At 42.4% G+C, this 26,167-nt stretch overlaps 1 protein-coding gene across 9 annotated transcripts in view; it reads left to right on the top strand.

Moving 5' to 3' along the window:
- The first annotated feature begins 1,038 nt into the window (after positions 1–1,038).
- LOC128704889 (6-phosphofructo-2-kinase/fructose-2,6-bisphosphatase) overlaps positions 1,039–26,167 on the top strand; it is a 68,178-nt gene continuing 43,049 nt past the window's right edge. For 3 of the 9 annotated variants that reach the window (XR_011394578.1, XM_070104319.1, XM_053800095.2), the window contains exons 1-5: positions 2,584–2,635; positions 11,317–11,492; positions 12,479–12,577; positions 17,619–17,797; positions 22,318–22,443. Coding sequence is in view for 8 of the 9 variants with exons in the window: in XM_070104319.1 (XP_069960420.1) it covers positions 11,428–11,492; positions 12,479–12,577; positions 17,619–17,797; positions 22,318–22,443 (469 nt within the window). In the remaining variant the exon portion in view is untranslated. Of the gene's footprint in view, positions 1,207–2,129; positions 2,259–2,583; positions 2,679–11,316; positions 11,493–12,478; positions 12,578–15,462; positions 15,598–17,618; positions 17,798–21,659; positions 21,913–22,317; positions 22,444–26,167 lie in introns of those variants that run through there. The other 6 variants (XM_053800097.2, XM_053800094.2, XM_053800100.2 and 3 more) reach the window with 6 other exon arrangements.

Here is a 26,167-nt window from a genome sequence, read left to right as displayed (position 1 = left end):
TCATTTCCTTCCGGTATTTTATACGTTGTAATCATGTCTTCTCTGGTGCGTGAGATATCTTGTACACGCCTCTTCCAGGCTATAATTTAACCTAATTATAAAGTTATGCCGCACTTTGCACTATTCCTTCCTGCTTACGGTACCTGGAGTTTACCCGGAGAGGGTTTCGGGGGTCGGTAGAAGAGGCTGGGGTTGCAAAATGGTGACTATGTGGGGTTAAATAAGAGTGATCCCGTTAAGGATGCTTACACCATATTACTGTTACTCCCCGTTGTCCTTCAACAGTAGAGATGGTTTCCTGTTGGACAGGTGACCTTTGGTGAGCGGGGTGACCTTTCCCACTTGCTGGGTCCACTTTTGTTTTAGGTTAGTTAGCAATGCTAACTAACCTAACTAACTCTAACAAAGTAGACAGAGGAAGGTTGGTAGCGCACTTGCCTCACAGTGAGGTCCATTGTTCGATCCCCGGTACGGGTGGAAACACTGTGGGCATGTTTCATTACAACACCTGCGGTCCCTGTAACTAACACCCAGGTACCTACTTACTGCTAGGTGAACATTTCCGAGGGAATTGTCTCTGAATATATTAATTTTATAGCATACCAGGACGCAATGGCGCACACGATGACGCAAGGTGTGACGCAATCTGGCATATAATGACGCAAGGTGTGACGCAATCTGGCATATAATGACGCAAGGTCTAGCAGAGTTTACCTTGAGTTTGGTCTACGTCTGCTGGTGGTATAATAATAATCATAAAAGGTGTTGAAACCTATGTGTAAGGGACCTTTGGCATCCTTGTAGAGTTTAAGGTACCTTTGGTATCCTTGTAGTAGGGGATTCCCGTTGCTTGGGATCCCGTGACGTCAGCAGAGGCCACAGCGGGTGTTTATCTGTCAGTGTCTTTATTAATTTCCCTTGTAGAGGTTTAAGAAGGATATGAAGCACTTTGGTATCTTCATTGGGGGTTTCCACCTTGAAAAGCCCTCCTGGTGTGACAGGTAACGGTGATTCACCTTTAGAAGCCTCCCTGGTGTCACAGAAAGCGGGGATTCATCTCCACAAGCCTCCCTGGTGCGACAGAAGTCGGGGATTCACCTTTAGAAGCCTCCCTGGTGTGACAGGAGTCGAGGATTCACCTTCAGAAGCCTCCCTGGTGTGACAGGAGTCGGGAATTCATCTTTAGAAGCCTCCCTGGTGTGACAGGTAAAGGGAATTCACCTTCAGAAGCCTCCCTGGTGTGACAGGAGTCAGGGATTCACCTTTAGAAGTCTCCCTGGTGTAACGGGAGTCGGGAATTCACCTTTAGAAGTTAGTTTAATATCTTTATTATGCACCCCATCCTGTGGGCGGTAGTCAAAAGATTACAAAGGTACATAATGGGTCCAGGGACTGGACCCCAAAGTTATGATAGCTTAACTAGTTACAAAGGTAACGAACTCCAGGTAGATCTGGTCACAATCATGGCAAGTTACAAAGGTAATGAATCAGCCTCACTCCTATACATGGTTACAGTCATGAACAAATTACAAAGTAATGAGCCAATGATACGTCCACACCTGGTCACAATTGTAATGAGTTATAAATACAAATATTAAGTGGGTCATACACCCAGGTAAACACGAGCGCGCGCGCACACACATACACACACGAGGGCGCACGCACAGACAGCCTCCCTGGTGTGACAGGTAACGGGGATTCACCTTTAGAAGCCTCCCTGGTGTGACAGAAGTCGGGGATTCACCTTCAGAAGCCTCCCTGGTGAGGCAGGAGTCAGGGATCACCTGAGCATCTAGGAAACAGTCTAACCTCCACCCCCCACATAAAACCTTTCTGTTTACAGAAAGTTGCAAAAATTTCCCAGAACTGGCAGATGATGACGCCAGACATAGCCAGGAGCCTTTTATGTACTCAAGCACATTCTTTGCTTGTTATGCAGTACCAGTGTAAGGACCTGGTTCATCCTAGGACACTGGGGTACATGTACATGTGTGGTACATGTATGTACGTTTTGATATGGGAATTGTGGTTGTACACACGTCTGGCTTCTCAGAAGTGGGTTAGTCATATGATGACTGTTTTCAGTGGGGCGTGTGTGTTTTTTCCCCTTAGACACCCCCCCACACACACACACGCACATACACACACACATACAAGAGGTATGATAAAGCTCATGGAGCAGGAAGAGAGTGGATCCAGTAGCGACCAGTGAAGAGGGGAGCCAGGTACTGTGAATCGACCCCTGCAGCCACAAATAGGTGAGTACACACACACACACACACACACACACACACACACACACACACACACACACACAGGCAGGAACCATACATAGCTTTAAGACGAGGTATGACATGGCTCAGGAAGCAGAGAGAGAGAGAGGACCGAGTAGCGATCAGTGAAGAGGCGGGGCCAGGAGATGAGTCTAGACCCTGCAACCACAATTAGGTGAACACACACACACACACACACACACACACACACACACACACACACACACACACACACACACACACACACACACACACACACACACACACACACACACACACACACACACACACACACACAGTCTAGGTGAGTACAGTCTCTCACTACCCTCCACAGCATCAGCATCTCCAGTGATCACTCTCCCGTGTGTTTCGCCTATACCACAACAGCATTCGTGTGTTGGCACAGTAGGCCTTATTTTACCTATAACAAAGCCTCTCGTACTTTAATAGGCCTATTTAAGACATTAAAATACTGAAAAAATTGACCTAAATTAAATTAAATGTGAATTTTGTGGTGACTATCAGAATTTTGTTAAGATTTCTTTCTCGTGTATATTGTGTAGAAAAAAAGTGAAATACATTTTTGTTTTGGTGTGAATTTAAGGATTTATTCATACAACACTGATATACATTGTTGTATACTAATGTATGAGACGATGAGGTATTGTATTGTAATATATTCTAATACTTAAGACACATGTTGTCCCTGATCCCCTGGCAGTAAGTAGGTACCTGGGTGTTAGTCACCTTACACCTGCTGTCCCTGTTCACCTGGCAGTAAGTAGGTAACTGGGTGTTAGTCACCTTACACCTGCTATCCCTGTTCACCTGGCAGTAAGTAGGTAACTGGGTGTTAGTCACCTTACACCTGCTATCCCTGTTCACCTGGCAGTAAGTAGGTACCTGGGTGTTAGTCACCTTACACCTACTGTCACTGTTAACCTGGCAGTAAGTAGGTAACTGGGTGTTAGTCACCTTACACCTGCTGTCACTGTTCACCTAGCAGGAAGTAGGTACTTGAGTGTCAGCAATAGTCATGACTACCTGGCTTATTGCATTACCCTGGCTTATCCCTGCGAGGTTAATAGTTCAGAATAAAGCCAGACAAGCTTATGGGTCACATGATGCGTGGTCATGTGACCAGACAAGGTCATGGGTCACATGATGCGTGGTCATGTGACCAGACAAGGTCATGGGTCACATGATGCGTGGTCATGTGACCAGACAAGGTCTTGGGTCACATGGTGTGTGGTCATGTAACCAGACAAGGTCTTGGGTCACATGGTGTGTGATAATGGGTCACATCATGTGACCCATAGCAAGGTCAAGGATCACGGTGTGTGGTCAAGTCCCATAACAATCTAACAATTATTATTATAATTATATTCCTGGGGAAGCGCTAAATTCCTATGGGTCACTCAGTGTCTGGAGAATGAGAGGTAATCAGGCTCGACCAGAGGAAGGAGAGAGAACAGCTCCAGTTCCTCGGATCGTGAGCCCCTGGGGGTACAGCAATTACTGTGGACACAGCTGTATTCTGCTAGCAGAGTTCAGCAGGATACAGAGTCTGCTGGTGACGCTACCAGTGTTGTCTGCTTGGCAAATGGTAATCTGCGGCTCAAAACTGAAGAATCGGGGTTCGATTCCGGGATGGGTGGATCAGGACCTGATTAACCAGGCAGTAACTGCCTGGTTAATCAGGTCCTGATCCACCGGGAGGCCTGGTCACGGACTTGGCCACGGGGGCGTCGACCTCCGGAATACTCTCCAGGTATACTCCAGGTACATAAGTACATAAGAATGGAGGAACACCGCAGAAGGCCTACAGGCCCATGCAAGGCAGGTCCTTATCAAAACGACCTCTACCTAAAGCTACCCCAAAAAATAACTCCCGTACCCAATGACAGCAATTGGTATCAAGTGGTGAATCTACAGTAGTCGAAATGTCAGTCTGGCAGGATGTTTATGTAGACACAGGTATAGATAACTACAATTTCTATAGGGGCTTCTTTTCCATGTCTGTCTGCAGGGAGGTACAAGGTCAGGTCCAGTAACCTCACCTGGGTCGTCATGGCCTACAGGGAGGTACAAGGTCAGGTCCAGTAACCTCACCTGGGTCGTCATGGCCTACAGGGAGGTACAAGGTCAGGTCCAGTAACCTCACCTGGGTCGTCATGGCCTACAGGGAGGTACAAGGTCAGGTCCAGTAACCTCACCTGGGTCGTCATGGCCTACAGGGAGGTACAAGGTCAGGTCCAGTAACCTCACCTGGGTCGTCATGGCCTACAGGGAGGTACAAGGTCAGGTCCAGTAACCTCACCTGGGTCGTCATGGCCTACAGGGAGGTACAAGGTCAGGTCATGTATCCTCACCTGGGTCGTCATGGCCTACAGGGAGGTACAAGGTCATGTCATGTATCCTCACCTGGGTCGTCATGGCCTACAGGGAGGTACAAGGTCAGGTCATGTATCCTCACCTGGGTCGTCATGGCCTACAGGGAGGTACAAGGTCAGGTCCAGTAACCTCACCTGGGTCGTCATGGCCTACAGGGAGGTACAAGGTCAGGTCCAGTAACCTCACCTGGGTCGTCATGGCCTACAGGGAGGTACAAGGTCAGGTCCAGTAACCTCACCTGGGTCGTCATGGCCTACAGGGAGGTACAAGGTCAGGTCCAGTATCCTCACCTGGGTCGTCATGGCCTACAGGGAGGTACAAGGTCAGGTCCAGTAACCTCACCTGGGTCGTCATGGCCTACAGGGAGGTACAAGGTCAGGTCCAGTAACCTCACCTGGGTCGTCATGGCCTACAGGGAGGTACAAGGTCAGGTCCAGTAACCTCACCTGGGTCGTCATGGCCTACAGGGAGGTACAAGGTCAGGTCCAGTAACCTCACCTGGGTCGTCATGGCCTACAGGGAGGTACAAGGTCAGGTCATGTATCCTCACCTGGGTCGTCATGGCCTACAGGGAGGTACAAGGTCATGTCATGTATCCTCACCTGGGTCGTCATGGCCTACAGGGAGGTACAAGGTCAGGTCATGTATCCTCACCTGGGTCGTCATGGCCTACAGGGAGGTACAAGGTCAGGTCCAGTAACCTCACCTGGGTCGTCATGGCCTACAGGGAGGTACAATGTCAGGTCATGTAACCTCACCTGGGTCGTCATGGTCTATAGGGAGGCACAAGGTCAGGTCATGTATCCTCACCTGGGTCGTCATGGCCTACAGGGAGGTACAAGGTCAGGTCATGTATCCTCACCTGGGTCGTCATGGCCTACAGGGAGGCACAAGGTCAGGTCATGTAACGTCACCCGGCTCATTGCAACCTACAGAAATAACTCATTATGATTTGAACCAAACATGTGCGTGCATTACCACTTGTTCGACTATCAAAACTTTGTGGTCCAGTCCCTGGAACTATTATGTGCCTCTGTAATGTTGAAGTACAGTCTCTGGACCAATTATGTGCCTTTGTAACGTTGAGGTACAGTCTCTGGACTCATTATGTGCCTCTGTAATGTTGAGATACAGTCTCTGGACTCATTATATGCCTTTGTAATGTTGAGGTACAGTCCCTGGATCCATTATGTGCCTCTGTAAGGAGGAGATAAAGTCCCTGGATCTTTTTTGTGCCTCTGTAATGAGGAGATACAGTCCCTGGACCCAATGTACCTCTGTTATGTTTTGACTACCGCTCACAGGATAATTATGGGGTACATAACAAAGTTATTAAACAAACTAGGGAGGAGCACAGACTAAGCTTACACCACACAGCAACATTGATCAGGATGCCTACACTGCCCTTGGCAGCAGAACCAAGACGGGGCAGAGAAACATAAAAAGAAACCTGTACCCCAAGGACAGCTCTGTTGTCCCAAGTCTACTTCCCTGAGGTGACAGACCATAGTCCAGAAGGAGGACACGAGTGTCCTCATGATGAGGCATCATGCCCCGACAGTTCCATTGTTTGATGGAATACATTAAGGTGAAGGATGGTCAGCATGATATTTTCCTTGTGACGTCTATACAATGGACGCTACCACGGGAATTTAGTACAGTAGTTTTATAATGCAGCCTATACCCATGGTGTGGGCTTTAGTTTAACATCGTAATTATGCACCCCATATCTATCCTGTGGGTGGTAGTCAAAAGATTACAGAGGTACATAATATGTCCAGGGACTGGATCATAGTTTTGATAGCGGAACAAATTACCGTGGTAATTCTCTATTTGCATGCTTTTTTTTGGTCACAATCGTAATGGATTAATAGTCAAAAGATAACAGAGGCACACAGTGGATACAGGACGGTACCTCAACATTACAGAGGCACATAATGGGTCCACGAACTGGGCCACAAAGCCTTGATAGCTACCAGCAAAGGTCGTAGATGTAGCCTTGAAGGTGTTAGTCTCCCAAATTCAAATTCAAATTCAAAGTTTATTCTCTATAAGGATTACAATGCTGAGTTTACAGAAATTTGGTTATTGTGTGGTTTACATGTAGTAAAATAATGATTACAGAGTGTACCACTAGAACGATTGGAGGTGGTCAGGTCCTCCTGAGAGCTGTCTCTCAATAAATAACAAAAAGGCACAATACCGTGACTGGAACGATACACAAATAACCCGCACATAAAAGAGAGAAGCTTACGACGACGTTTCGGTCCGACTTGGACCATTGACAAAGTCACACTAACAGAGGTGGAGCAGGACGGCTATATATAGGCAGGAAGAGGTGGAGGTTTACCTGGAGTTTACCTGGAGAGAGTTTCGGGGGTCAACGCCCCCGCGGCCCGGTCTGTGACCAGGCCTCCTGGTGGATCAGCGCCTGATCAACCAGGCTGTTGCTGCTGGCTGCACGCAAACCAACGTACGAGCCACAGCCCGGCTGATCAGGAACTGACTTTAGGTGCTTGTCCAGTGCCAGCTTGAAGACTGCCAGGGGTCTGTTGGTAATCCCCCTTATGTGTGCTGGGAGGCAGTTGAACAGTCTCGGTCCCCTGACACTTATTGTATGGTCTCTTAACGTGCTAGTGACACCCCTGCTTTTCATTGGGGGGATGGTGCATCGTCTGCCAAGTCTTTTGCTTTCGTAGTGAGTGATTTTCGTGTGCAAGTTCGGTACTAGTCCCTCTAGGATTTTCCAGGTGTATATAATCATGTATCTCTCCCTCCTGCGTTCCAGGGAATACAGGTTTAGAAACCTCAAGCGCTCCCAGTAATTGAGGTGTTTTATCTCCGTTATGCGCGCCGTGAAAGTTCTCTGTACATTTTCTAGGTCGGCAATTTCACCTGCCTTGAAAGGTGCTGTTAGAGTGCAGCAATATTCCAGCCTAGATAGAACAAGTGACCTGAAGAGTGTCATCATGGGCTTGGCCTCCCTAGTTTTGAAGGTTCTCATTATCCATCCTGTCATTTTTCTAGCAGATGCGATTGATACAATGTTATGGTCCTTGAAGGTGAGATCCTCCGACATAATCACTCCCAGGTCTTTGACGTTGGTGTTTCGCTCTATTTTGTGGCCAGAATTTGTTTTGTACTCTGATGAAGATTTAATTTCCTCATGTTTACCATATCTGAGTAATTGAAATTTCTCATCGTTGAACTTCATATTGTTTTCTGCAGCCCACTGAAAGATTTGGTTGATGTCCGCCTGGAGCCTTGCAGTGTCTGCAATGGAAGACACTGTCATGCAGATTCGGGTGTCATCTGCAAAGGAAGACACGGTGCTGTGGCTGACATCCTTGTCTATGTCGGATATGAGGATGAGGAACAAGATGGGAGCTAGTACTGTGCCTTGTGGAACAGAGCTTTTCACCGTAGCTGCCTCGGACTTTACTCTGTTGACGACTACTCTCTGTGTTCTGTTAGTGAGGAAATTATAGATCCATCGACCAACTTTTCCTGTTATTCCTTTAGCGCGCATTTTGTGCGCTATTACGCCATGGTCACACTTGTCGAAGGCTTTTGCAAAGTCTGTATATATTACATCTGCATTCTTTTTGTCTTCTAGTGCATTTAGGACCTTGTCGTAGTGATCCAGTAGTTGAGACAGACAGGAGCGACCTGTTCTAAACCCATGTTGCCCTGGGTTGTGTAACTGATGGGTTTCTAGATGGGTGGTGATCTTGCTTCTTAGGACCCTTTCAAAGATTTTTATGATATGGGATGTTAGTGCTATTGGTCTGTAGTTCTTTGCTGTTGCTTTACTGCCCCCTTTGTGGAGTGGGGCTATGTCTGTTGTTTTTAGTAACTGAGGGACGACCCCCGTGTCCATGCTCCCTCTCCATAGGATGGAAAAGGCTCGTGATAGGGGCTTCTTGCAGTTCTTGATGAACACAGAGTTCCATGAGTCTGGCCCTGGGGCAGAGTGCATGGGCATGTCATTTATCGCCTGTTCGAAGTCATTTGGCGTCAGGATAACATCGGATAGGCTTGTGTTAATCAAATTTTGTGGCTCTCTCATAAAAAATTCATTTTGATCTTCGACTCTCAGTCTGGTTAGCGGCTTGCTAAAAACTGAGTCATATTGGGACTTGAGTAGCTCACTCATTTCCTTGCTGTCATCTGTGTAGGACCCATCTTGTTTAAGTAGGGGCCCAATACTGGACGTTGTTCTCGATTTTGATTTGGCATAGGAGAAGAAATACTTTGGGTTTCTTTCGATTTCATTTATGGCTTTTAGTTCTTCCCGCGATTCCTGACTCCTAAAGGATTCTTTTAGCTTAAGTTCGATGCTTGCTATTTCTCTGACCAGTGTCTCCCTGCGCATTTCTGATATATTGACCTCTTTTAGCCGCTCTGTTATTCTTTTCCGTCGCCTGTAAAGGGAGCGCCTGTCTCTTTCTATTTTACATCTACTCCTCCTTTTTCTTAGAGGAATAAGCCTTGTGCATACATCGAGTGCCACCGAGTTAATCTGTTCTAGGCATAAGTTTGGGTCTGTGTTGCTTAGTATATCTTCCCAGCTTATATCGGTTAGGACTTGGTTTACTTGGTCCCACTTTATGTTTTTGTTATTGAAGTTGAATTTGGTGAATGCTCCCTCGTGACTAGTCTCATTTTGTCGGTCTGGGGCTCCACGCATACATGTCTGAACCTCAATTATGTTGTGATCTGAGTATATTGTTTTTGATATGGTGACATTTCTTATCAGATCATCATTGTTAGTGAAGATGAGGTCTAGTGTATTCTCCAGTCTAGTAGGCTCTATTATTTGCTGGTTTAAATTGAATTTTGTGCAGAGATTTAAAAGCTCGTGTGAGTGTGAGTTTTCATCAGAGGTAGTAGTAGTGGTAGTAGTAGTAGTAGTAGTAGTACAAGAATTGTATATAATACCGACAGGATGAAATGACACACGCACAACACCCGGGCATCCCCACCGTAGACGTTTCGCCATCCAGCCAGCCACTGGATGGCGAAACGTTCACAACAAAGACAACCAGACGCCGTTCTCCCGTCTTGGCTACCCTTCCCATTTCATAGACTCTGCCCTCTCACGTGCTAAACGCAATTTCTTCTCTCCCAAACTCTCTACTCATGGGAACTCTTCTATCCTCTGCCTTCCCTACATTTCCGGTCTTTCTAATCTCAACAATTCTCTCCGTCCCTTAGACATCAAGCTTACCTTCCGCCAGACTAACACTCTTCGCACTAATCTCGTTCATACCTCTCCTCCCTCTACAGATGTTCCTGGTGTCTACTCTATTTCTTGCTCCTCCTGTCCTCTTCAGTACTTTGGAGAAACTGGTCGATCTCTTTCTGACAGACTTAGGGAGCACAAAAATAGTGTTAGGCTTGCCGACACTAACAATGCTCTTTTCTGTCACGTCAGAGATCATAGCCATCCTATTGACTGGTCTTCTGCTAAAACTGTCTTCCCTACTTCCAACTCGAACAGTCGCCGTTTAGTTGAATCCTCTCTTATACACAACTTTCCTTGTATGAACCTTAGCCCTGGCTTCGTCTCTGTAGATGCCTTCCTCTCCCACTACATTGTAAAATGCTCCAAACTTCAGAACACCCGTGACTTAACCTGAATCCTCATTTTTTCTTCTTCTTCTTCTTTTTCTTCTTCCTCTTCCCCTTTCCTCTCTCCTTTTCTCCTCTGGGTTGTCTTTCTCTCTCCTGTCTCGTGTTTCTGTTCCTTCTTTATTTTATTTCACCACTTCCCCTTTCACGCACCTCGGTGCGCTTGCTCTCCCTCTGTGGGTTTCTAGCTCTCTTGCAGTGCTCCCCTTCCTTTGTATTTGACTGGCTCGTCTTCCTTATTTCCCACTTCTACCACTACCACTACTACTACCTCTTCTTCTTCTACTACATCCACTGATGAAATTAGACACATGTGCGGCGTCTGGTTGTCTTTGTTGTGGACGTTTCGCCATCCAGTGGCTGGCTGGATGGCGAAACGTCTACGGTGGGGATGCCCGGGTGTTGTGCGTGTGTCATTTCATCCTGTCGGTATTATATACAATTCTTGTACTACTACTACTACTACTACTACTACCACTACTACTACCTCCACCTCTTCCTGCCTATATATAGCCGTCCTGCTCCTCCTCTGTTAGTGTGACTTTGTCAATGGTCCAAGTCGGACCGAAACGTCGTCGTAAGCTTCTGTCTTTTATGTGCGGGTTATTTGTGTATAGCTGTCTCTCTGGTCTTAAAGAATGAAGCTTCTTACAGCTCTGGGGCCCAGACCACTTCCTCTGGGAGGGTACACCTATGTTTTGAGGTAGAGGGGACTGGGGTTATGCAACACTGGAGCTCTAAATGATTTTATCCTCCTTTAGACCAATCTAAATATGTAAAAATTTTGTATTTATGGAGCAACGATAAATTCGTAAGGGTCATATAGTACCTGGGGAATGGAAGGCAATGAGGTCTGATGCGAGGAAGGCGTTGAGTAACTTCGATTCTTGGGATCAAGACCCCATCACCAGTATTAAATGGAAAGAGGGAGGGGCTTCTCATACCTTGGGTAAGGATTAGTAAGCAAGTTGAATCGTCAGTTGCATCAGTAGTGACAGATATTGCTTATCCTCAGACACGACTTGCAACATCCACTTAGTAACACCACCACCTGTGCTATCACCATCTGTGCTAGGAGCACCAGTCACAACCACCACCTCCACAGACCTACCCTTCTTGAAACACAATGCGGGAGGCCCAGGTGTCTACCGCCACGCCAGGAGGTCTATGGATTGCATCTGCTATTAAGAGGTTAGTAAATACGGAGGTTTCAGTGACTGTTACTGTAACCATTTAAACTCTTGTACCTCTTACAGAAAAAACTGAATCTTTAATACTGTTGTATACAGGTACCAGAACAAGGAATGAAGGTTTTTAAACCAGTTCTAATCCTGTGTATGTGTGTGTGTGTGTGTGTGTGTGTGTGTGTGTGTGTGTGTGTGTGTGTGTGTGTGTGTGTGTGTGTGTGTTAGTTATGAATTGTTCCAGCCAGGGTATTGTGGGTTAATTGTGAATTGTTCCAGCCAGTGTATTGTTAGTTAGTTCTGATTTGTTCCAGCCAGGGTCTTGTGACTTTTGCCCTTCACATGCCCGCGTATGTTGTTACATGCTATAAGTCATGTATTATCTAGGCCTCTGTACGAATTATCAATGAGAGATTAATATTAATATTCCAGTTGGGACTTAATTGACGTCATCTCTGTAATGAATAACAATCTGGCATTGCTAGGAAATCTACTACTAATTGTTCTTAGCTTCTGAAGAATATTTTGTGAAGGTTACTAGCAGAGAGATCATCTAGAATCTAGAAAACTGAACTGTACGACCCTTAATCACTTCACAAGTGATTAACACCCATTTCCTAGTTAGTCTCAGTTAGCTGGACCAAGAGCTGAGGTAGGATAACAGCTCTTAGGTTGTAAATACTGAGGTAGGATAACAGTCTTAGCTTGTAAATACTAAGGTAGGATGACAGTCTTAGCTTGTAAATACTAATGTAGGATAACAGCTAAGAGCTGTTATCCTACCTCAGGATGGTTGGTAGTCACCACATACCCATCATATGGACGGTAGGCGAAATTATTTACAAAGACCTGGTCTGGGACCAAACCATAGAAGGGAAGGGTAAGGCTGACCCTCCAACAGCATCCTTCAGATACCCTTAACGAGGCACGTAATAGGTTTATCTTGTCCCTCCTTCAGGTATCCTTAATTGTTTAATCTTGTTCCTCCTTCAGGTGGTGTGTGAGTTGGGGCAGCTATCTCCTGGACCATGGGCGCAGATCCTGGAACGGTGTGGGCACCATGCCCACGTCAACGCAGTTCTCCCATGTCAGGTTAGATATATTTAGCAATATTACCTTACCCGTAGAGGACATGCCTGGGTGTTGAGTCGGCTCTAGTGAAGCCGGTTATGTGTGTGTTGAGTCGGCTATAGTGAAGCCGGTCATGTGTGTGAGGAATCGGACTCTAGTGAAGCCGGTCATGTGAATGATGAGCCGGCTCTAGTGAAGCCAGCCATGTGAATGGTGACTCGGCTCTGGTGAAGCCGGTCATGTGAATAGTGAGTCGGCTCTAGTGAAGCCAGTCATGTTAATGGTGAGTCGGCTCTGGTGAAGCCGGTCATGTGGTCAATGACTCAGCTCTGTTGTTGTTGGTTTATAGAGGCCACGACGTCTTGTACCATATGAATCCCTCGGCTTTAGTGAACCCGGTCATGTGCTTAGCTTCTCGTATTTATCAAGTAAATTTATTCAGGTACAGGAACAAATAAATGCAGTTACATAATTTATCATACGTAGCAGTATATGCGTACATTACCCACCAGGATAACCCAAAAAAAGTCAAAGCGACTTACTTCCATTATGGTCCTTGTAATTTTTTTTAAGTAAGTTTATTTGGGCACAAGTACACAAAAGTACAACTATCATACATAGTGTAAATTACTGAGGATAAACCAAAAATCTCAGACAGCGTGACTTATTACCACTGGGGTCCTTATTGCGAATTATTCCAGCCACAATACGACCAGTTTTAATTGCATATTCTATCCGTTGCATTTCAATGTGCATAAAATGATACTAAATTTATAATGTATATAGTTAATCTCTATATAAATTAGCTGTAAGTAAGTAAGTAAGTAAGTAAGTAAATTTATTCAGGTATACACAAATACAGTTACATAGAATTATCATACTGTATTATAGAACTTTCATATAATGGACACAACGGCCTTGGGACGGCCTTGGGACGGCCTTGGGAGTATTGGGTGACATGAGTGAGAACTTGTGACCGGCCCTGACAACACGGCTTCAATGACGCAGCCCATATGACCATCACGGGTTCACGGTTTTTTAGGGGGATTAATGTTGTGTGTCACAATATTGTGGCTGGAACAACGAAGGTCACAGTACCGTGGTTGGGACAATGAAGGTCTGTGGCCTGTGGTTTACTGGCAAACACTCTCGCTTCACACGGCGAGGGTCCGGGTTCGATTCCCAGCTAGGGTAAAAACATTGGGTGTGTTTCCTTACACTACTTGTCCATGTTCACCATCAGTAACATGGGTACCCGGGTGATAGTCGACTGGTGTGGATCGCATCCTGGGACAAAACTGATCTAATTTGCCAGGCTCTGGTGGCCTGGTGGCTAACGCTCTCGCTTCACACGGCGAGGACCTGGGTTCGATTCCCAGCCAGAGTAGAAACATTGGACGTGTTTCTTTCCACCTGTTGTCTATGTTCCCCATCAGTAAAATGGGTACCTGGGTGTTAGTGGACTGGTGTGGGTCGCATCCCGGGACACTGACCTAATTTGCCCGAAATGCAGAGCATAACAAGGGAGTTTCTATATAGTAGTATGTCATTGTTGTCAGCTAGGACTGTATACCTTGTACATGTACTTGTAGTAAATAAAGATATTATTATATTATTATTAAATGCTCAGCATAACAAGCGGCTTTCTTAATAATAAAGGCCACAGTACCGTGGCTGGTACAATGAAGGTCACAGTACCGTGGCTGGTACAATCAAGGTCACAGTACCGTACCCTTAAATAAGACCAGACCACCCCAAAAAGCCATAAATAACTCAAAACCGTTACATAAAGGGCTCAAATAAGACCAAACCATTGAATAAAGGGCTCAAATAAGACCAAACCATTGAATAAAGGGCTCAAATAAGACCAAACCATTGAATAAAGGGCTCAAATAAGACCAAACCATTGAATAAAGGGCTCAAATAAGACCAAACCATTGAATAAAGGGCTCAAATAAGACCAAACCATTGAATAAAGGGCTCAAATAAGACCAAACCATTGAATAAAGGGCTCAAATAAGATCAAACCATTGAATAAAGGGATCAAATAAGATCAAACTATTGAATAAAGGGATCAAATAAGATCAAACTATTGAATAAAGGGCTCAAATAAGACCAAACCACCCCCAAAAAACTTAAATAAGAGTAAATCATTGGGTAAAACTCTCATATAAGGAAACCACCCCCCAAAAAAAGGGGTGAAATAAGACAAAAACCACCCCAAAAGCCTCTTAAATAAGAGCAAACCACTCCAACAGACCTAAATAAAACCAAACTACCCCAAAAACCCTTAAATAAGACCAAACAACCCCAGAAACCTTAAATAAGAGTAAATCTTTGCATAAAACCCTCAAATAAGACAAAACCGTTAAGTAAAAGCCTCAAATAAGAGCCAACCCCCCATAAACCTTAAATAAGAGCAAACCACCTCAAAAACCCCTTAAATAAGACGAAACCATTGCTTTAACCCTCCAATATGAACAAACCACCCCTAAAACCCCTGAAATAAGAATAAATCATTGTATTAAGGGGTGAAATAAGACCAAACCACCCAAAAAAACTTAAATAAGAGCAAATCATTGTATTAAGGGGTGAAATAAGACCAAACCACCCCAACAAACCCCTGAAATAAGAGTAAATCATTGTATTAAGGGGTGAAATAAGACCAAACCATCCAAAAAAACTTAAATAAGAGCAAATCATTGTATTAAGGGGTGAAATAAGACCAAACCACCCCAACAAACCCCTGAAATAAGAGTAAATCATTGTATTAAGGGGTGAAATAAGACCAAACCATCCAAAAAAACTTAAATAAGAGCAAATCATTGTATTAAGGGGTGAAATAAGACCAAACCACCCCAACAAACCCCTGAAATAAGAGTAAATCAGTGTAATAATGTGTGAAATAAGAGGTTGAGAGGTGTCAACAACAGCCTCCCTGACCAGGTTCTCACAGCTGGTCGATCTGCCTGGCCTCTCACCTTATTTCACCAATAATAAGCTTTTTAGGCTGGAAATGACAGCTTATTTCGCCAAATAAGGTATAGGAAGGTGTAATGCGTATTTGTGCGGGCGGGTTTTTTTCTTGGCTGGGTTTAAAGGCTAAATTAATGGTTAAATGTTAAGATGTATTGAAGTGTACATGTGCACATGGTGGTGTACATGTGCACAAGGTAATGTACATGTGTACGTGGTGGTGTACATGTGCACATGGTGATGTACATGTGTACGTGGAATTAGTGTGTGTACATGGATGTGTACATAGTTGATCTATGTATACATGGAGTTGATGTATATGTGTACATGTAGGTGTACATAGAGTTGGTGTATATATGTACATGGAGGTGTATGTGTACATGGAGGTGTATGTGTACATGGAGGTGTATGTGTACATGGAGGTGTATGTGTACATGGAGGTGTATGTGTACATGGAGGTGTATATGTTTACATGGAGGTGTATATGTGTTCAAGGAGGTGTATGTGTACATGAAGGTGTATATGTACATGGAGGTGTATATGTGTACATGGAGGTGTATATGAGTACATGGAGGTGTATATGTACATGAAGGTGTATATGTGTACATGGAGGTGTATGTGTACATGGAGGTGTATGTGTACATGAAGGTGTATATGTACATGGAGGTGTATATGTGTACATGGAGGTGTATATGAGTACATGGAGGTGTATATGTACATGAAGGTGTATATGTGTACATGGAGGTGTATGTGTACATGGAGGTGTATATGTGTACATGGAGGTGTATATGTGTACATGGAGGTGTATGTGTACATGAAGGTGTATATGTGTACATGGAGGTGTATATGTGTACATGGAGGTGTATGTGTACATGGAGGTGTATATGTGTACATGGAGGTGTATATGTGTACATGGAGGTGTATGTGTACATGAAGGTGTATATGTGTACATGGAGGTGTATATGTGTACATGGAGGTGTATGTGTACATGAAGGTGTATATGTGTACATGGAGGTGTATGTGTACATGGAGGTGTATGTGTACATGAAGGTGTGTATGTGTACATGGAGGTGTATGTGTACATGGGGGTGGTGTATGTATATGGAGATGGTATACATGTGTGCATAAGTGGTGTACATGTGCACACAGGTGGTGGACATGTATATGAAGGTGATGTACATGTATTTGTGGAAGTGGTGTACATGTGCATAGGAAGGTGGTGTACATGTATACAGGGAGGCCAAGAAGTGTACATGTATACAGGGAGGCCAAGAAGTGTACATGTACACAGGTAGGCTGAGAAGCATGCATGTACACAGGGAGGCCGAGAAACGTACATGTACACAGGGAGGCCGAGAAGCGTACATAGGAAGACTGAGAAACATACATGCACACAGGGAGACTGAGAAGCGTACATGTACACAGGGAGGCCGAGAAGCGTACATAGGGAGAATGAGAAGCGTACATGTACACAGGGAGACTGAGAAGCGTACATGTACACAGGTAGGCTGAGAAGCGTACATGTACACAGGGAGGCCGAGAAGCGTACATGTACACAGGGAGACTGAGAAGCGTACATGTACACAGGGAGACTGAGAAGCGTACATGTACACAGGGAGGCCGAGAAGCGTACATGTACACAGGGAGGCCGAGAAGCGTACATAGGGAGACTGAGAAGCGTACATGTACACAGGGAGACTGAGAAGCGTACATGTACACAGGTAGGCTGAGAAGCGTACATGTACACAGGGAGACCGAGAAGCGTACATAGGGAGACTGAGAAGCGTACATGTACACAGGGAGACTGAGAAGTGTACATGTACACAGGGAGGCCGAGGAGTGTACATGTACACAGGGAGACCGAGAAGCGTACATGTACACAGGGAGACTGAGAAGCATACATGTACACAGGGAAGCCGAGAAGTGTACATGCACACAGGGAGGCTGAGAAGTGTACATGTAGAGACCGAGAAACGTACATGTACACAGGGAGGCAGAGAAGTGTACGTGTACACAGGGAGGCTGAGAAGTGTACATATTCACCCTATGTACACTTTAACATCTTGTTCATTTTATTTTTTTCCAGGCACTGTCCGAGAGTCATGGATAACTCTGGCTGCGTCTGTGGTCGAGGAACGGCAATTGTTGGTTCTCTAAGTGCAGACATGGGCGTTAATACATCCTGGTTGAATGAGAATGGAATGCCAGCACCACCGTCGCTATCTACCAGTCTCTTAACCAAAAACAAACCTTTCCCAGTCCGAGGTGTGTTAATACTGCCTCAGGTATATGAAGTATTAGACACGTGTAACATCTGGGCATCTTCATTTGTGGACATTTTGCCACTCAGTGGCTTTATCAATACAAATTCAAGGACATAATGGGAAGACTGTAGAACTATATACATTCTGTAGGTATATACAGTGGTGGCTCGTCCATAGGAGCTGCAGAGCTGCAGTCCCTCCAGATACTCACTGCCAGAAATATGACTTCATCAACCTTACGCTATAATAATTTGCAACTGACAAGTATATTACAGGAAAAATCTGTTGTTTATTATTTTCAATGTATTTATAAGCAAATTTTTAAATTTTTATGTTGAAACAAGATAAAAAATGATTAAAAATTATTAAAAGAAGTGTGATGCGGTACAATAGTATAGGTATTACTGGTGTTACGAGCCACCACTGGGTATATATATTCTGCATATATATACCTGCAGTGAAAAATATTATATTCTTTATCCTAATTAATGGTTGGAATAAGCTTTGATTATTATTATTATTATTATTATTATTATTATTATTATTATTATTATTATTATTATTATTATTATTATTTTCAGTATACAGTCTCTCCTCACTTAACTACAGAGTTATGTTTCCAAGACCACGTCGGCAAATGAATTTGTCGCTAAATGAGGAGCGTACTATAATGGTAGTGGGTTTGTGTCAACCATCTTTGATATTGTTTTAATGTCACCTTTGCACCATTTATAACATTTTTAGTATATACAGTAGTGTACTGTATATTGTAATAAACAGAATAGAGGAAATTGGTTGTAATACACATTATTTAGGTATGCATACTGGTCAGAGAGCCCAGTCCGAGTCGTCGGTAAACGAGTACATCGCTAAGTGAGTAGAGGCTGTATTTATTATTGAGGAACCACAACGGGTGAGGTTATTACGATTTCATGAGTCATTATTGACATATTTGTTAAGGCAACAAGTAGTTTAGGGATCTAGTTAGAATTTAACTAATTGTTTGGGCAAACTTAACCGAACCAGCTCCAGCACACCTCTTGCTCTTGATCCAATAAACTACAGCTAACGTACATTTGGACAAAACCTGATGGCCTTCCATGACCCAGGAACTGTATGACCACTATGCTCCTAATGCATCCTCATAATAATAATAAAAATAATAATAATAATAATAATAATAATAATGAAAAAATAATAGTAGTTTATATCCTGCTTTACTGTTATAATTTTGTAGTTATTTTCTAGGGGATTTAGGGTATATTTGTATTATAAGTGGCAAACATCATAAATTTTTTTCCCCTATGTGTACATTATTTGTGTATTATGGTAAAAGGCACTTACGTACAGTTCAGGACATTTATTATAGGAAATATACAAATAACCCGCACATAGAAGAGAGGAGCTTACGACGACGTTTTGGTCCGATTTGGACCATTTACAAAGTCACACTAACGAGAAGTAGAGCAGGAAGGGGTATATATAGGCAGGAAGAGGTAGTGGTGGTGGTGGTAGTAGTAGTAGTAGTAGAAGTAGTAGTAGTAGTAGTAGTAGTAGTAGTAGTAATAGTAGTAGTAGTAGTAATAGTAGTAGTAATAGTAGTAGTAGTAATAGTAGTAGTAATAGTAGTAGTAGTGGTAGTAGTGGTAGTAGTAGTGGTAGTGGTAGTAGTAGTAGTAGTAGTAGTAGTAGTAGTAGCAGTGGTAGTGGTAGTAGTAGTAGTGGGGAAAAAGGACGAGCCAGTCAAATACAAAGAAAGGGGAGCACTGCAAGGGAGCTAGGTGCCCACAGAGGAAGAGCAAGAACACAGAGGTGGGGAAGAAGGGGAAGTGATGAAATAAATAATGAAGGAACAGAAACACGAGACAGAAGAAAGACAACCCAGAGGAGAAAAAGGGAAAGGGGAAGAGGGAGAAGAAGAAAAAAGGAGGAATCAAGTTAAGTCATGGGTGTTCTGAAGTTTGGAGCATTTTACAATGTAGTGGGAGAGAGGAAGGCATCTACAGAGACAAAGCCAGGACTAAGATTCATACAAAGAAAGTTGTGTATTAGAGAGGATTCAACTAGACAGCGACTGTTAAAGTTGGAAGTAGGGAAGACAGTTTTAGCAGAAGACCAATCAATAGGATGGCTGTGATCTCTGACGTGACAGAACAGAGCATTGTTAGTGTCGGCAAGCCTAACACTATTTTTGTGCTCCCTAAGTCTGTCAGAAAGAGATTGACCAGTTTCTCCAAAGTATTGAAGAGGACAGGAGGAGCAAGAAATAGAGTAGACACCAGGAACATCTGTAGAGGGAGGAGAGGTATGAACGAGATTAGTGCGAAGAGTGTTAGTCTGGCGGAAAGTAAGCTTGATGTCTAAGGGACGGACGGAGAGAATTGTTGAGATTAGAAAGACCAGAAATGTAGGGAAGGCAGAGGACACAAGTGTTCCCAGGAGTAGAGAGTTTGAGAGAGAAGAAATTACGTTTAGCACGTGAGAGGGCAGAGTCTATGAAATGGGAAGGGTAGCCAAGATGGGAAAACGAATTATGAAGAGTGGAAATTTCCGCTGGAAGGAACTGAGGATCACAGATGCGGAGGGCACAGAGAAAGAGGGAAATAAGAACACTTTTCTTGACAGGAGAAGCGTGATAGGAAAAGTAGTGAATGCACATGCCACTGTGCATAGGCTTGCGATAAACAGAAAAGGAAAAACCTGTATCTGGGTGGTGGACATGGACATCAAGGAAAGGAAGCAAGGAATTAGATTCCCATTCAGCTTTAAACTTAATAGAAGGGGCAAGATTATTAAGAGCTTCAAGAAAAGGTTGGAAGAGAATAGAAGGGGCAAGATTATTAAGAGCTTCAAGAAAAGGTTGGAAGAGACTGGAGTTATGAGGCCACAGAGCAAAGATGTCATCCACATAGCAGAGCCAGAGTGAAGGGCGCGGTATTGTGACTTTTTTTTTTTTTGTTATTATAGGAAATGTTTTGCCACTTGTGGGAAAATGTGTCCTCTAATAAATGTCCTGAACTGTACATAAGTGTCTTTTTCCACATCTTGTTGGTATCACCAGACCATTTTCTTGTTGGATGTAGTTCTTCCTTGATCATTAGGCAAAATAACTTGCAGATTTACTAATACACTTATTAACTAGAAGACAACAAATTTAAAGCAAATTGTAGACTAAGCATTTTAAGTCCACTTGTCTTAAACAATTCCAACAGTAGTTTTCTTATTACACATATTGAATATTTTTGCTTACTTGAAATTTTAACATCATATTATTCTGAAATATATGGCAAATTTAGGAAGTATCTTGGTAAATTGGAGTGTGTGGAAGCCAGCTATGGGACACAAAAGGGCTCTAGAGGGAAGTATTATTGGCCTTTAGTATTACTGGATGATATGTTATACAGTACCAGGAGATGTATTGGTGGTGTATTTCAGCTCCACATAGTGCAGTAATGTAGTGGAATGTTAAATATAGAAAACAAAGTTACATTTAGCCAGCTTATCAGCATGATCTATGAGACGTAATGGTGGAGTTTATACTGCGGTGAAAATGATGGCCCTGTTGCCATGTCCTATTAATTTTATCCCATAATCTTTCACTTTAAAAGATCAGAGATTATACATAAAATACAGAAGATTTGATGACAAAAGAATTGTATTATTGGTAATTATAGTACTCTGCATTTTTTAATCAAGATTTATCATTTGGTGTGTGGTGTGGTTAATAAGAGAGTTATCTACAGCCAGTAGAGTAATAACCTTTGGCCGTGAGCATTCAAGGATGTTGATGTATACTTAAGATTGTCTTATCTCATGTGTGCTCTGAGGGAAGATTGTCCCAGCTCTTAAGAACGGTGTTGCCTGAGGCAGTAAGTAGTTGTACCAGGATATTTGATAGGGGCAGTTAGTAGTAGTACCAGGATATGTAAAACTGATCTTTCTTCTTTTTTGTTCTATCTCGTGTCTGAATGAGAAAGGTTCAACACCTTTTTTTTTTTATCATATTTTAAAAGGCTTGGTGAAGAAGTGTACTGTAACTAAAAATATTTAACTTTTAAAGTGCCATTTTATTTATAATGATTCGACATAGAAGATTTAGTTACCCTGAGAGTGATGGTAAGTTGACTAAACATATTGAAGTAACATACAGTATTAATGAAATTTGATTTTCTGTTTTATTTTGTTTAATTTTGATTGTTATTACTGTATATAACTTGGAATGTGTTTTTGTATTTTTAAGGTAGTGATTTTTATGGTTAAATTTAAGTTATTCCTAAATAACCCACACATTGGAGAATGACACTTATGATGGCGTTTCAGTCCGACTTGGACCATTAACTAATGTGACTAGTTAATGGTCCAAGTTAGATTGAAATGTTATTGTAAGTCCTATGTGCAGATTATTTATGTATTGTTCCACTCATGGTATTGTGCCTTTTCAGTCTTTTTAAATTTATGTCTGCACTTGTTCATAATTTTTTGCAAATATATTCATCATTCAAATTTTTCTGCACAATTCAGGAGAACGCGCTAACTATGTCAACATCCCCCACGTTATTGTTATGGTTGGTCTACCAGCACGAGGGAAGACATATATGGCAAAGAAGCTTACACGATACCTAAACTGGATTGGCATTAAGACGAAAGGTGAGAATAAGCTCTGTTTGCCTTGAAATGAGACTTTAATTATATTGTGAGAATTACTGACAAAATGTTAGGTAAATGAACACGGATGCAACTAATGTGACTTTTTATGGCAATGTTTCACTCTCCAGGAGCTTTGTCAAGTCACAATACAGAACAGGCCACATGGGGATGGAAAACTTTGGCTCTGTTTCTTCTGAATTCTCATTTGTTGTCAAAAGCTATGCAATGTTGCAAGACAGCAACAGATAGGAGGGGAAATTCCCTGAGAGCCTGAAGAGCCAAACATTGCCACAATAAAATGTCATATCAGTTGCATCTGTGTCCATTTACCCAATAAATTACACAGTGTTTAAGGGGGGCTGGGACTCAGCTGCTGACCAGGTCTTTGTCTCTTGCTGTTGAGTTAATAATATGGTAGACAGTGAGAAGCATACTTTAATTAATTGTTTTTGACATTTTTTAACAGTTATTTATTTTTTATTATCACACTGGCCGATTCCCACCAAGGCAGGGTGGCCCGAAAAAGAAAAACTTTCACCATCATTCACTCCATCACTATCTTGCCAGAAGGGTGCTTTACACTACAGTTTTTAAATAACAAAAAGGCACAATACCGTGACTGGAACGATACACAAATAACCCGCACATAAAAGACAGAAGCTTACGACGACGTTTCGGTCCGACTTGGACCATTGACAAAGTCACACTAACAGAGGAGGAGCAGGACGGCTATATATAGGCAGGAAGAGGTGGAGGTAGTAGTAGTGGTAGTAGTAGTAGTAGTAGTAGTACAAGAATTGTATATAATTGTATACAAGAATTGTATACAATTATAATTGTATACAAGAATTGTATACAATTCTTGTACTACTACTACTACTACTACTACTACTACTACTACCACTACTACTACCTCCACCTCTTCCTGCCTATATATAGCCGTCCTGCTCCTCCTCTGTTAGTGTGACTTTGTCAATGGTCCAAGTCGGACCGAAACGTCGTCGTAAGCTTCTGTCTTTTATGTGCGGGTTATTTGTGTATACTACAGTTTTTAAACTGCAACATTAACACCCCTCCTTCAGATTGGCATAATTTTCACCTTTTGTAGAAATGTATGTTTGTAAGTTTTATTTAGCCCTAGAAGTGGATATAAGTTTTATTTGTTGTAAATTAAGTGTGATACAGTATTTTACACCCATGTCTTTACCTCTGTTTTCCTTTCATATGTCTATGTCTTAGTTGCCTACATCTGTGGCTTGTGGTGTACCATGGTGGTAGCACTTGCTGCCTTCTCTGTTTGATCTATTACATTGTTCTATCACTTTTTTTAAAAAAAGCTTTCTAGTATCTTCATCTTTGTGCATTACAAGAGTTTTTTGATTCATTATACTCTTGTTCTTGTTTCGTTATACTCTTGTTATTGTTTTGTTATACTCTTGTTCTTGTTTCTTTATACTCTTGTTCTTGTTTTGTTATACTCTTGTTCTTGTTTCATTATACTCTTGTTCTTGTTTTGTTATACTCTTGTTCTTGTTTCGTTATACTCTTGTTCTTGTTTCGTTATACTCTTGTTCTTGTTTCGTTATACTCTTGTTCTTGTTTCGTTATACTCTTGTTCTTGTTTTGTTATACTCTTGTTCTTGTTTCATTATACTCTTGTTCTTGTTTCATTATACTCTTGTTCTTGTTTCGTTATACTCTATCACCAATCATTGCAACACTCTTTAACAAATCCATTGAATCCTCCACCTTCCCTACAGTACTCAAAATAGCAAGGGTCACCCCGATCCACAAAGGAGGAGACCAAACAGAGTTGAATAACTATAGGCCAATATCCAACTTACACCCTCTCTCAAAAATCTTCGAAAAATTAATTCATAAACGAATCTACTCCTACCTTATCTCCCAAAACATACTCAACCCCTGCCAATTTGGATTCAGGCCTAATAAAAATACTAATGATGCTATTATACACATGCTTGAACATATATACACTGCAATAGAGAAAAAAGAAGTCCCACTGGGGATCTTCATTGACTTACGTAAAGCTTTTGATACAGTTAACCATGACTTGCTCCACGTAAAATTGTCACACTATGGTATAAGAGGGCACTCCCTCAACTACCTCAAGTCATACCTCAGCAACAGAAGCCAATATGTGTATGCAAATGGGGCAAACTCTTCTGCACAACCAATTACAGTTGGTGTCCCACAGGGAAGTGTCCTTGGCCCTCTTCTCTTTCTCCTATACATAAATGACCTACCAAATGCTTCACAATTACTCAAACCCACACTATTTGCAGATGACACTACATACGTCTTCTCCCACCCGAGCCCAGTCACGCTAGCCAATACTGTAAATACCGAATTACAGAAAATATCTACCTGGATGAGGACTAACAAACTTACACTAAACATTGACAAAACCTACTTCATTCAGTTTGGTAACAGAGCTACAGATGTCCCTCTTAACATAATGATAAACGGATCACCTATCACAAAGCTAACAAAGGGAAAATTCTTAGGAATCCACCTTGATAATAGACTCAAATTTCAAACACATATACAACAAATTTCTAAGAAAATTTCCAAGACTGTAGGCATACTATCGAAGATACGGTACTATGCTCCACAGTCAGCACTCCTGGCCCTATATCACTCTCTTATTTACCCCTATCTCACCTATGGAATTTGTGCATGGGGCTCAACAACAATTAACCATCTCAGACCACTAATTACCCAACAAAAGGCTGCAGTTAGAATGATAACAAATTCTCACTATAGGCAGCACACTCCACCAATATTCAATACACTAAGCCTACTCACCATACAAAACATCCATACTTATTACTGCACCTATTACATACATAGAACACTTAACTCTGATATTAACCCTCCCCTCAAACATCTCCTTGCCAACCTCAACAGAACACATGACCATAACACAAGGCACAGATCACTCTTTGATGTTCCTCGTGTCCATCTCACACTATGCAAAAACTCAATGCACATAAAAGGCCCTAAAATCTGGAATTCATTACCTGTAAATATAAAAGAAACACTACCTGTTTATAAATTCAAGTCTCTTCTCAAAGATCACTTACTCACCCAAAACCAAATAAATACTGAATAACTGAACCTTATAAATTGTATATCTTAAATGTTTCTCACAATTATATCACATAAATGTTAAACCTAAAACCCAATCTAACTTTATTATTTTTTAAATACACTACCTAACAGAATACTCCATTCTACTGAATGTACAACAATGCATACAACCATATGACCTGTCTTTGTAATACTCACTTGTGCTTTATAGTAATCTGTTTACATTAAAGTTTTATCACTGATTTCATCATTGCTTAGTTAATCTTAAGTTAATTTTAAGCCAGCCCGTAATGCTATGCATAGTATAAGTGGCTTTGGCATGCTGCTCTTATCTGTATTTTTTGTACCACTGTATGTGTGCTCAAATTTTTAAATAAATAAATAAATACTCTTGTTCTTGTTTCGTTATACTCTTGTTCTTGTTTCGTTATACTCTTGTTCTTGTTTCGTTATACTCTTGTTCTTGTTTCGTTATACTCTTGTTCTTGTTTCGTTATACAGTGGACCCCCGCATAACGATCACCTCCGAATGCGACCAATTATGTAAGTGTATTTATGTAAGTGCGTTTGTACGTGTATGTTTGGGGGTCTGAAATGGACTAATCTACTTCAC

Source organism: Cherax quadricarinatus, chromosome 91 (genome assembly GCF_038502225.1).
Source record: "Cherax quadricarinatus isolate ZL_2023a chromosome 91, ASM3850222v1, whole genome shotgun sequence".
Lineage (NCBI taxonomy): Eukaryota > Metazoa > Arthropoda > Malacostraca > Decapoda > Parastacidae > Cherax > Cherax quadricarinatus.
The sequence above is the reverse complement of the archived record's forward strand: the minus strand, read 5'-3'. Positions and strand labels throughout refer to the sequence as shown.